General features: G+C 35.9%; 2 protein-coding genes across 2 annotated transcripts; both read right to left on the reverse strand.

Annotated features, from left to right (window-relative positions):
* Positions 1-3,428: 3,428 nt before the first annotated feature.
* On the reverse strand, positions 3,429-5,198 carry LOC116017261 (hydroquinone glucosyltransferase-like). Its single transcript, XM_031257809.1, has one exon. It carries the CDS (start codon positions 5,129-5,131, stop codon positions 3,695-3,697), a length of 1,437 nt encoding a protein of 478 aa, XP_031113669.1. The 5' UTR covers positions 5,132-5,198; the 3' UTR covers positions 3,429-3,694.
* A 3,776-nt stretch (positions 5,199-8,974) lies between these two features.
* Positions 8,975-11,199, reverse strand: LOC116015449 (hydroquinone glucosyltransferase-like). The gene is made up of 2 exons (XM_031255518.1): positions 10,970-11,199; positions 8,975-10,794 (listed from the first exon to the last, which is right to left on the reverse strand). The coding sequence occupies exon 2, from the start codon at positions 10,790-10,792 to the stop codon at positions 9,302-9,304; it is 1,491 nt and encodes a 496-aa protein (XP_031111378.1). The 5' UTR covers positions 10,793-10,794; positions 10,970-11,199; the 3' UTR covers positions 8,975-9,301.
* Positions 11,200-11,206: the final 7 nt, after the last annotated feature.

Raw genomic sequence — 11,206 nt, forward strand, 5'->3', positions numbered from 1 at the left:
TATATATATATATATATATATATATATATATATATATATATATATATATATATATATATATATATATATATATATATTATGTTCCTGGCCATAACACGTTAACTTTAATTACTTGTGTTATGTAAACTTTATTGAGTAAAAGTTCTTTAATTTTCATTAGTTAGAGGCTTTTTTCTTAGTTTAATTTCTACCCTTAGCTTAGGGTTTAGGGGAGTGAAATTAAATATTTAAATCTAAAAAGAAAACAAAAAGAAAAAAAAAAAAAGAAGAGCATATATAATAAGGAATTGAAAGGTTTGCCTTTTGTAAACATTTGCATGTGTATACTAAAGACACGGAAACAAATATCATTTAATGATTCCAATCAATCATATACAACTTTTGAAATTTTGTAGGAATCCTCGCATACATACATGCAGGTCAAGAATAAGGGAAATGGAATTGATAGAGAATGATCACATGCATGCATATCAATATATATATATATATATATATATATATATATATATATATAGTCTCGTGGTTTCTGAGTTATTAAACAAAGAGTAAAATTTATTCTATAAACACCGTCAGATAGTAATCATAGCTTACCCTCTAATTCGTATAGTTATAATTATTTATTTTTAATTTGAAATAAACAATTATGAAAAAAATATTTAAACAATCTTAGTAGATATGCATGCCAAGAGGAAGGGAATAATAGTGTCCGTAAGAACAGCCCAAGTGGTAAGAGTGCTCTATCTACAACCGAGAGGTTGGAGGTTCGGGGTTTGAGCCAGTCAGCTATGGGGGTCACAAGGCGATGAGAAAACCTCGTTAAAATAAGAGGAAGGGAATAATGGTTGCTTACCATCCATTTCATTATTTAAAGTTCTCTATTTTTAATTTGGAACAGACAAACATGATTGAAATATTTAACAAAATTTTATACAAATACTATACATGCATGTCTAGATGAAGAGATCAAATAATGATTATCTATCATCCAATCTTCATATTTAAAGTTATCTCTATCTTTAATTTGGAATAAAATAGCACCATCAAAATATTTAATTAATGCTAATATACGCTATACATGCGTGGCATATCAAGAAAAATAATAATAATAATGATTTATATTCCATCTCAACTAAACACAAAGCATTAACATAATTCATGTAATTCCTCTAAGATAATTAATGATGGGATGCTCAACCGTCTACCATCCAATTTGCANTATATATATATATATATATATATATATATATATATATATATATATATATATATATATATATATATATATATTATGTTCCTGGCCATAACACGTTAACTTTAATTACTTGTGTTATGTAAACTTTATTGAGTAAAAGTTCTTTAATTTTCATTAGTTAGAGGCTTTTTTCTTAGTTTAATTTCTACCCTTAGCTTAGGGTTTAGGGGAGTGAAATTAAATATTTAAATCTAAAAAGAAAACAAAAAGAAAAAAAAAAAAAGAAGAGCATATATAATAAGGAATTGAAAGGTTTGCCTTTTGTAAACATTTGCATGTGTATACTAAAGACACGGAAACAAATATCATTTAATGATTCCAATCAATCATATACAACTTTTGAAATTTTGTAGGAATCCTCGCATACATACATGCAGGTCAAGAATAAGGGAAATGGAATTGATAGAGAATGATCACATGCATGCATATCAATATATATATATATATATATATATATATATATATATATATATATAGTCTCGTGGTTTCTGAGTTATTAAACAAAGAGTAAAATTTATTCTATAAACACCGTCAGATAGTAATCATAGCTTACCCTCTAATTCGTATAGTTATAATTATTTATTTTTAATTTGAAATAAACAATTATGAAAAAAATATTTAAACAATCTTAGTAGATATGCATGCCAAGAGGAAGGGAATAATAGTGTCCGTAAGAACAGCCCAAGTGGTAAGAGTGCTCTATCTACAACCGAGAGGTTGGAGGTTCGGGGTTTGAGCCAGTCAGCTATGGGGGTCACAAGGCGATGAGAAAACCTCGTTAAAATAAGAGGAAGGGAATAATGGTTGCTTACCATCCATTTCATTATTTAAAGTTCTCTATTTTTAATTTGGAACAGACAAACATGATTGAAATATTTAACAAAATTTTATACAAATACTATACATGCATGTCTAGATGAAGAGATCAAATAATGATTATCTATCATCCAATCTTCATATTTAAAGTTATCTCTATCTTTAATTTGGAATAAAATAGCACCATCAAAATATTTAATTAATGCTAATATACGCTATACATGCGTGGCATATCAAGAAAAATAATAATAATAATGATTTATATTCCATCTCAACTAAACACAAAGCATTAACATAATTCATGTAATTCCTCTAAGATAATTAATGATGGGATGCTCAACCGTCTACCATCCAATTTGCATATTGAAAGCTTTGCATTTTTAATTCGGAACAATAATATATATGAAGCACGATGCAAATATATATTCATTTAAATAGCGATGTTAGTACACGTCAATACATGCATTGGTAATGTCATGCTAGTGTAAGCACGTCGTTGGAATATTCTAGCTGCAAGCGCATCGGATTTCTAGAATCACCAAATTAAAAATAATATAAAAAATATAGTCTATGTCATGTTTTTAACTTTGACGTTAACATCCAACATAGTACAGCTGCCCTCACTGCAAATTACCAATTTACCATGCATTAACCTTGTGTTTCTTTCTTTCACATTACTGACAATTTACCATACCTAACACCAGCATGACATGCATATCACGCAACCCATATTTATTACGGAGTATTTTTTTCCCCAGGTACCACCATCACAATTGATAAAGAATGATTTAAGGACATATTGAAAGAGATGAAGACAAGAGCCGAGTGAATGAGATGGTGCAATTCACGATCGAAAAGATGAAAAAACGACGCACCAAAAAAAATTGAAAAGATAAAAATATCTTTGCCTAAAATACATTTAAAATTACATCAAATTTACTGTAGTTTTATTTTTTTCAATGGAGTGGATGTGACACTTTGAGCTAAACGTATACCATAAATTGAGATATTTAAAATAGTCTGAGAATAGATGCTTGTCTGGACACTAGTAGTCACTCATTCAACAAGAGTTTGCGGTCATCTTTAATGCTGTGACATTATTTGAAAAAGCCTTTCTACAATTTTGAAAATATATTTTTCTCTTATTAGTTATAATATTAACAAGTAACAGCTAACCATTTTTTATTTATTTTGGTATAGTTTCTAGTTTCTAGCTAAGGGACCCTACACCTTTTATTTTCTTGATTGATAATTTGATAGCTAGGCCACACTACCACTACCACTACCATTTTCTCACCTACTCTCTCCTACTTTTCTTTTTAATTATGACACCAATTAACACCAAAAGGTTTTAAAAAAATTCTGGGTAAAGTTTCAATTCCCTTCATTAATTTAATATGCTTCAACCATATCCCATTCCATTAACCATACATTGTGCAACTCTAAACACATTTCGTGATTTACCTGATGTGTATAAAAAAAAATTGATAAAACACATTTTACGATTTGATGAAATACAAGAGTAGTTGGATTCTCGGGATTGGGATTGGGGTGGATGAAGGAAATAGTAAATACATACATACATACATATTTCACATTTGGTGAAACTAAGATTAGGATAAGGAATTAAGCAATTTTGGCCTTGAGTTTGGATGCCAAGTCAGCTAGTGCTTTGGTGGAAGAGCCGTCTGGACTGAGCACGCGGTGAGCTGCATCTTTGAGATCTTTCATTCTTTTGCGCACTTCTTTGCCTTGTTCGCCTTGGATAAGTGCTTTAGCTGCCTCAGCAATTTCCAGCTCTCCCACCAATCCATCTTCCCCGGCCTTTGGTCTGAGTGCCACTTTAATATCTTCAGTAACTATCACAGCGTTCATCCTCTGTTCTGCATACATTGGCCATGCAATTAGTGGGACTCCGTGGACCACGCTCTCGAGAATTGAGTTCCATCCACAATGAGTCAAGAACCCTCCCACGGACTCGTGGCTTAGGATCTGGGTCTGGGGTGCCCAATCGGGAACCACCAGGCCTAGACCCTTGGTCCGGTCCAGGAAGCCCGGTGGCATGAAATCCAGAGGGTTGGATGAGCTCTGGACGCTGAAATAAGTAGCGTTGGAAATCAAGTCGTTTGGACACCTAACCACCCATATAAACCGCTGCTCGCTCTTCTCCAATCCCGAAGCGATTTCAATCAGCTGTTTGTGAGTGTGGGTGCCGCCGCTCCCGAACGAGATATAAAGAACCGACCCGCCCGGCTGCTGGTCTAGCCACTCCAGGATAGGACAGGGACTAGTCCCGTTTAATTTCCCGGTCCCGGATCCTTCCATCTTTATCAGCGGTCCTACCGGGTAAACCGTGGGCTTCCCGGGCTCTGATTCTTGCAGGTATTTTACTGCACCGGGCTCCAACTCCATGAACGTGTTGGCCACGATACCCTCGGCCATTCTGTAGCGTTTGGTGTGGTGAAGAACCCATTTGTAGGCCTCGTCCGTCCGGTCCTGAACCGGAGCGAGAAGATCCTTGCCTTGAATCGGCACGCAGCCCGGGATCTGGACCGGCTCAGTCATGTCTCTATACTCCCCCGACACTTTCTGGTCCAGCTCCGACATGTGAAGGAACAAGGACAAACACATGCCAGTGGACGGGAAAAATATGTATGGAGAAACCTTGAATTCGATGGCCACGTCAAAAGCATCAGTCCCAAAAAGATCAACCACGAGAGCCACGGTCTTGGTCCTCGCAACCAAGGACTTAAACGCATCGCGAAACGCCGGCAACGAGCGAGTTATTTGCAGGGATATGCGCGTCTCGATCTTGACGTCCTCGCCCAAGTCGTCGAAGCTGACCGGCGGGAGACACGTGTAGTGAGTGCCGGCGGGGAGGTTTTCCAGGACGGTTTTCTGGGCCGTGGAAATGGGGCCGTCGGTGGGAAGGACGAAAGTGACGGAGAATTGGTGTTGCAGAACGAGGCGCTTAGCGAACTCGGCGAGGGGGATAAGGTGACCCATCCCAGGTGTCGGCACGATGACAACGTGAGGAGTTTGTTGTGTCTGTGTTTCAGCCATTGTTGTTGGAGCCTGGAGGAGAGGAGATAATGCCGGCGTAGTAATGAAGAGATTTCTTTTGTGTGTCAAAAAGCTAAAGGGGATAGCACTATTTATACGGAAATACTCACGTGGACTCAAAAGAAGCTTAATCGTAACCTTTACTTATTTCCTGGAAAATACCATTCCAATCCAATTCCTAATTTAACCAACTATTCTAGACTTGAATCCTATTTTAACTCCTAGTACTTACAATTTTCCCTTGTGATTTGTTTAATTTAAGTTTCCAAATTGAAATTCAGAATATCAGTAAATTTAATAGTTTGAGACCAAAAAAGATCTGTGTCTGCATATCATAAGAGAGGTTCAAGAGTTTGAGTTGTCACATTTACCATTTCATTGAAAGATAAATTTCCTTGCAAATTCGATGGTAATGTACAAGATTAAGGAGAGGTTGGTTTGTTAATGGTGACTGCCTATGGGCTATGGATGAGATAAAACTTAAAATCTTATAATTATATATATTACCATTTACCAATTCGGCTAGCAATAATCCTCATTTGCTAATTCACAGAATTGTCCCTTTATTTGGTCAATAGTATTTGAATCAATTGTCAAATACAAGAATTTATGATTTGGTTTGTAATTAATAAGGATTATGCTTATTAATCCTTAATGTTTCAGGGAGAAGAAGGATTGTTTTTTTTTTTTTTAGAAGAAAGATTATGCTTAATGTTTCAGGGATAAAGTATGACAAAAGTAGTTACAACAGACTCATTTAATTTGTTTGTATTAATAATATATTGTTGTTTTATATTGTGACGATATTTTTTTGACTGAAATAACTTTTTAGTTAAGTGATGATCTCTTAGCCAGTTCAAATCGAACGTCATCTCTACATATAATAATATAAATAATAATTTAATGGAGAAAAAAATTAACTGAAATAATTATATTAAGGTTGAAATGTCCATTTAACATCAAAGGGAGAAAACTGTCACTTTAAAATAATTGAGGAGCAAATATAAATATATGAATAATTTAAGAGAAAAAATGCTATAAACCTATAATTCAAAAAGAAAGAGCATCATTTTCCCTTTTTTCTTTTGAAGAAACAAGCTAAGAGACTTTCATTACTTTATATCAAAGTCAACAATATAGTTTTAATAAGAGAAAATGACATACTGGTGTTCCATTCCATACAACAATGGTCTTAGATCACCTGTATTTTTATTTTTTTTTAAAACTTTTTTTTGTCTAAACGTTGATGTTATTGAATTCAATCCAATAGCATTTGATTATAATCCAAGTTGTCAATTAACTACAAATTCATCAAAAACAAATAAAAGAAATTAAAAAAATATTTAGAAGTTGGACACATGTCACAATATATTTGAATAAAATGCAATGAATTTCAAGCCAATTAAGAGTCCAAAAAGTTAGGAAAACTTGAATACATAAAAAACTAATATAGTAAATAATTTTTTTAAAAAGCTAAAATAAGATAGAAAGAGTCACTCATTTCTGTTGATTGATTCACGTCTCAAAACTATGATATGATTAAACAATCTTTGTACGAGATGGCATCTAATTTCTATATATATATCTTTCCATATATCTCAAACTAAGTCGAATCATATAAATATAAGCCAATTAAATAGTAAAGAGATAAAATTACCAATTATTTTGTACTATATGATGACACTTCCGCTATCATTTTAAATAGGTAATCACATGATCAAACTCCGGTGGTGGGCATTACTTCTTTGGTTGAAAATGATTGAAAAATATAGAACAAATATTCTCTTGTAAAGAATTATGAGTGCTTAAAAAATAGTAAAAAGATATAGTTGACATACTTTATGTAGAAAAATAATATTTTAGAAAAAAAGTGTAGTGATTTTTTGTTACCTTATAAAGTAGTGAAGTCCATGTACTATTAAGAAAAAAACGCTATGTTCTCTTACTAAAATAATTATGTAATGTCCACATTGACAGTTTAATTGGTCATATGCGTGAAGTTTGAGAATGCAATATGGGACTCACATTCGCTACACGTTTAACTGGTCTCTTAAGTCTTATAATTCATGAGTGAGTGTAACTATGTGAAATCTTAATATACCTAGCTGAGGAAATAAAAATAATAATAATATATTTAATACAATTCTGCAAAATGAATTATATCTGCTTTGCCTTAGATGTTAAATTAAGAAATATATTCATTAAACACTATTATTGAATTTTATTCATATTAAAATAGATTTCGCCGCCCTGAAGATAAATTATGATAAGTTTTCTAACAAGAAGGGCATAATAAATATTATAAAATTGATAATATATGATATATTTGTTATCTTATCATATCTCAAAATAATAATACGGATAATATATGTATGGACAGAATAGCAATTGCTTATTTTGTATCGAAGCTATGGGTGTTTGACCAAATGCGAGCATAGATTTGTACTAAAATTTCGTGTAAAACATGTAGTTAGTACGCTGTCGTATAGAATATAATTCATTAATCATGGCCACTCCCGACCCGCCAGGGCCCGGCCCGACCACACTGATTTCTAGAGTTTTGGACACTTCTATGTGAACGCTCACGTGGGTGTGCTACTTGGGAGAGCTGTACATTCAACGACACACGTCATCTATGACGTCGTCCTTGCGTCACCAATCTCCCAATTGATTTTGCCTTTTTCTTTTACCGGGTCTACGCTTCGTCCCACATTATTGACATTTCATCTCTTTGCACGTGTGGCCTGAGCTGGAGAGGTGACGCCAGTTTTCTTTTTTTTTTTTTTTTTCTTCATAGTCTAACTAGTGATTTGCTTTGAACCGAACTAATATAAATTTATTCTGTTGATGCTTATAAATATTGTCACTCAAATTGACCAAGCATTCTTGGAACACGTAACCAACATTTGCTATTATGTAATAGCTATGCGACTTTTTAGTATAACAATTATAGTATCGGTATTCTTTTTGAGACAATCGACTACAAGTATTTTCAATGCTTAATTTTGAGAGGAGAAAGAAATGGAGAAAGGCGAGGAAGAAGGGTTAAAGGGAGAGAAATCTGACGAGGGGAGGAGGAGAATAGCTTTCTTTGGAGAGACTATTCTCTCCGAAGAAAGTCTGACAAGGCACATGTTGACCACACGTCAATTTACATGTATATATATATATATATATATATATAAATAATGAAGTCATTGAATGACCACACAAAATGAGGATAATGAGAGAAGCTAAGGGTTGTGAATGCTCTACAAATTCTTGTAATACATGGACCATGTCAGCATGTCCTCTTGTATGTGAATAAAAACTTTGTTACCATATGAAATACGTGTAGGTATTTTAAGCATGAATAACACATGGCATTTGAATCCTATTTTATACGCACCCACAACATTCAATCACTTTTTATTGGTACTTGAGTCCATAAATAATGATTTTAACCTTATAACCTTTGTAAATTGTGCAATACAAAAACAACATTCGAATCTAATTAATTTCTTACGCCAAATAAAACAGTTTCCTTTTCTTTTATGTTTCCACAGGAGATGTGGACCTAAAGTGGGTGGGCTTTAATTTGTGGGGAATCAATGGATCACATTTCTCATAAATGGAGACATGCTAACATGGAGCAGGTTGCATTCATGGAGTGATCCACCCACCACTCCTTTTAATTCTCTCTAAACTATTAAAGATTATATTTCGATATGAATTAATGAAAATATGTAATTTCTCCAAAAATAGGAAAAAAAAAAAAACAATACAATACAAAGTTCGAACTCTCCTCAATTGAGGAAAGCCTAACATATCCTCATCCAAAAAACACTAATAAAGGGTCATGAGTAGATTAGAAAAGAGTTGCATATTTTGAGCAGGCTAAAATGACATAGGGACAAGACAATTAACAAACATTTTATGTTTTCTGCGGCCATTATTATATCCTCATACTTTATACAATGCATTACAACTTATTTAGTGTTCAGGGTAAAATAATTGGACCAATTATGGAGGAATTACCATCTTTTTTTTCTTTTTTTTTTGTTATGAGGTTTATTCCTCACCCTGTGACCCTAGCCTGTGACCCTAGCCGGCAAAGGACCACAGGGAGTAAACCAGCTTAAGTTACCATAGCTGACCGGCTCAAACCCAGGGGTTTGAGGTTCGAACAACCTACGACCTCACAGTTGTAGGTGGATCTCTCTTACCACCTGGGCTGGGGTCACCCCCAGGAGGAATTACCATCTTGTTCTTCCAAATGGAGGCCAATTCAGAAAGTGCTTTAGTGGAAGAACCATCTTCACTGAGAGCCATGGCAGCTGCATCCTTTAGCACACTAATTCTCTGTCTCACCATCTTCCCTTCTTCACCATCCATTAAACTCTTCACAACTTTTGCGATTTCTTCTCTCCGAACCACCCCATTTTCACCGGCCATTGGCCTCAGTGCCACTTTTATATCCTTAGTTAGCACTACCGCATTCATCTTCTGCTCTGCGTACAGCGGCCAGGCAATCAATGGTATGCCACGGACTATGCTCTCCAGAGTCGAATTCCATCCACAGTGTGTCAAGAAACCGCCAGTGGAGCGGTGGCTGAGGATTCGGGATTGTGGGGCCCAGTTGGGCACCACTAGACCATGCTTCTTGGTTCTTTCTAAGAACCCTTGTGGTAGAAAGGTTAGAGGGTCGCCTGGATTTTGGGCGCTGAAGAAAGCGGCGGCGGCACTGTCGCTTGGACTTCTAATCACCCATAGGAATCTTTGCTGGCTCATTTCCAACCCCAATGCAAGCTCAGTTAGCTGATAATGAGAAAGACACCCTCCGCTTCCGAAGCAGATGAACAAAACCGAGCCTGGCGGCTGCGCTTCCAACCATTCCAGGCACTCCCCGGCGGCGGAGGAATCTGAATCCGTCTGAACAAGCGGTCCGATCGGATACACCGGCGGGATTCCAGATTCTGGCCGTTGCAAGGCTTCAATGGCTCCTTGTTCCATTTCCTTGAAGCTATTCAAGATCACACCTTTTGCCAACCCAATCCTTTTATTATGGTAAACAATCCATCTATAGGCCTCGTCCTGACGGTCCTGGACGGGATCAAGAAAATCCTTTCCATGAACCGGCACGGAAAACCCTGGAATTTGAACCGGTTCCGCCATGTCTCTGAACTCACACGACACCGCCAAATCAAGCTCGGGTAAGATAGTGCCAAATGACAAAACCATGGCAGACGTAGGGAAAAAGAGGTAAGGGGAAACCCCAAATTCATCAGCTACTTGAAACGCATCGGTGCTGAAAAGATCAACCAACAAAGCAACCGGCGGCGGCCTTGTTTTCGACGCCACCAAGGATTCAAACACCCGGCGAAGAGCGGGAAGACAGCGTGTCACGGTGAGACAGATACGGATTTCGTTCTTAGTGTAAGCCGACAAATCCTCCAAGTTGACCGGAGGAAGTACGAGGTAGTCGACCCCTGTCGGAAGCGCGCCAAGGAAAGCCTCTTGCGGAGCGGAAAGGGGGCGGTCTGTCGGAACGATAAGAGTGACGGCGAGGCGGTGGCGGCGGATGAGTCGGTCAGCTAGCTGTACAAATGGGATTAAGTGACCCATTCCAGGACTTGGTAACATGGCAATGTGTGTTATTCCTCCAAATTCTTCCATTTCCATTGCTGCAAACGAACAATTCAAGTAGCTACAGATCTATAGCCCAACATGTATATATGTATATCAAATTATCAACCAGCATAAACCTTAATTAAAAAACTAAAAAAAAAAAATTACTATTTTATGTTTTACAAAGCTATCAACTTCCACATGTGGGTCAGGAGATCAGATCATACTGACATGTTCACGCCACCGCCTTCAATTCTCGTCATTGTTGTAAGGTAGGTAGTGGCAATTACTCCATCGCCATTATTGGCGCAATTAATTACAAAGTAGACAAACCAAGAACCAAACAGTAGCAGCAGATTATATTTTTAATGTTTGCTTGGCTAATAATGTTTTCTTAACTCCATTGTTCCATTATAGGTTTGGTTGGTTAGACGTAGCATAATTTAAAAAAAAAAAAAAAAAAAAAAA

Source organism: Ipomoea triloba, chromosome 4 (assembly GCF_003576645.1).
Source record: "Ipomoea triloba cultivar NCNSP0323 chromosome 4, ASM357664v1".
NCBI classification, from domain to species: domain Eukaryota; kingdom Viridiplantae; phylum Streptophyta; class Magnoliopsida; order Solanales; family Convolvulaceae; genus Ipomoea; species Ipomoea triloba.

Excerpts from the sequence above, each read along its gene's own strand:
- LOC116017261 (XM_031257809.1), bottom strand. The coding sequence starts at position 5,131 with ATGGCTGAAACACAGACACAACAAACTCCTCACGTTGTCATCGTGCCG.
- LOC116015449 (XM_031255518.1), bottom strand. The coding sequence starts at position 10,792 with ATGGAAATGGAAGAATTTGGAGGAATAACACACATTGCCATGTTACCA.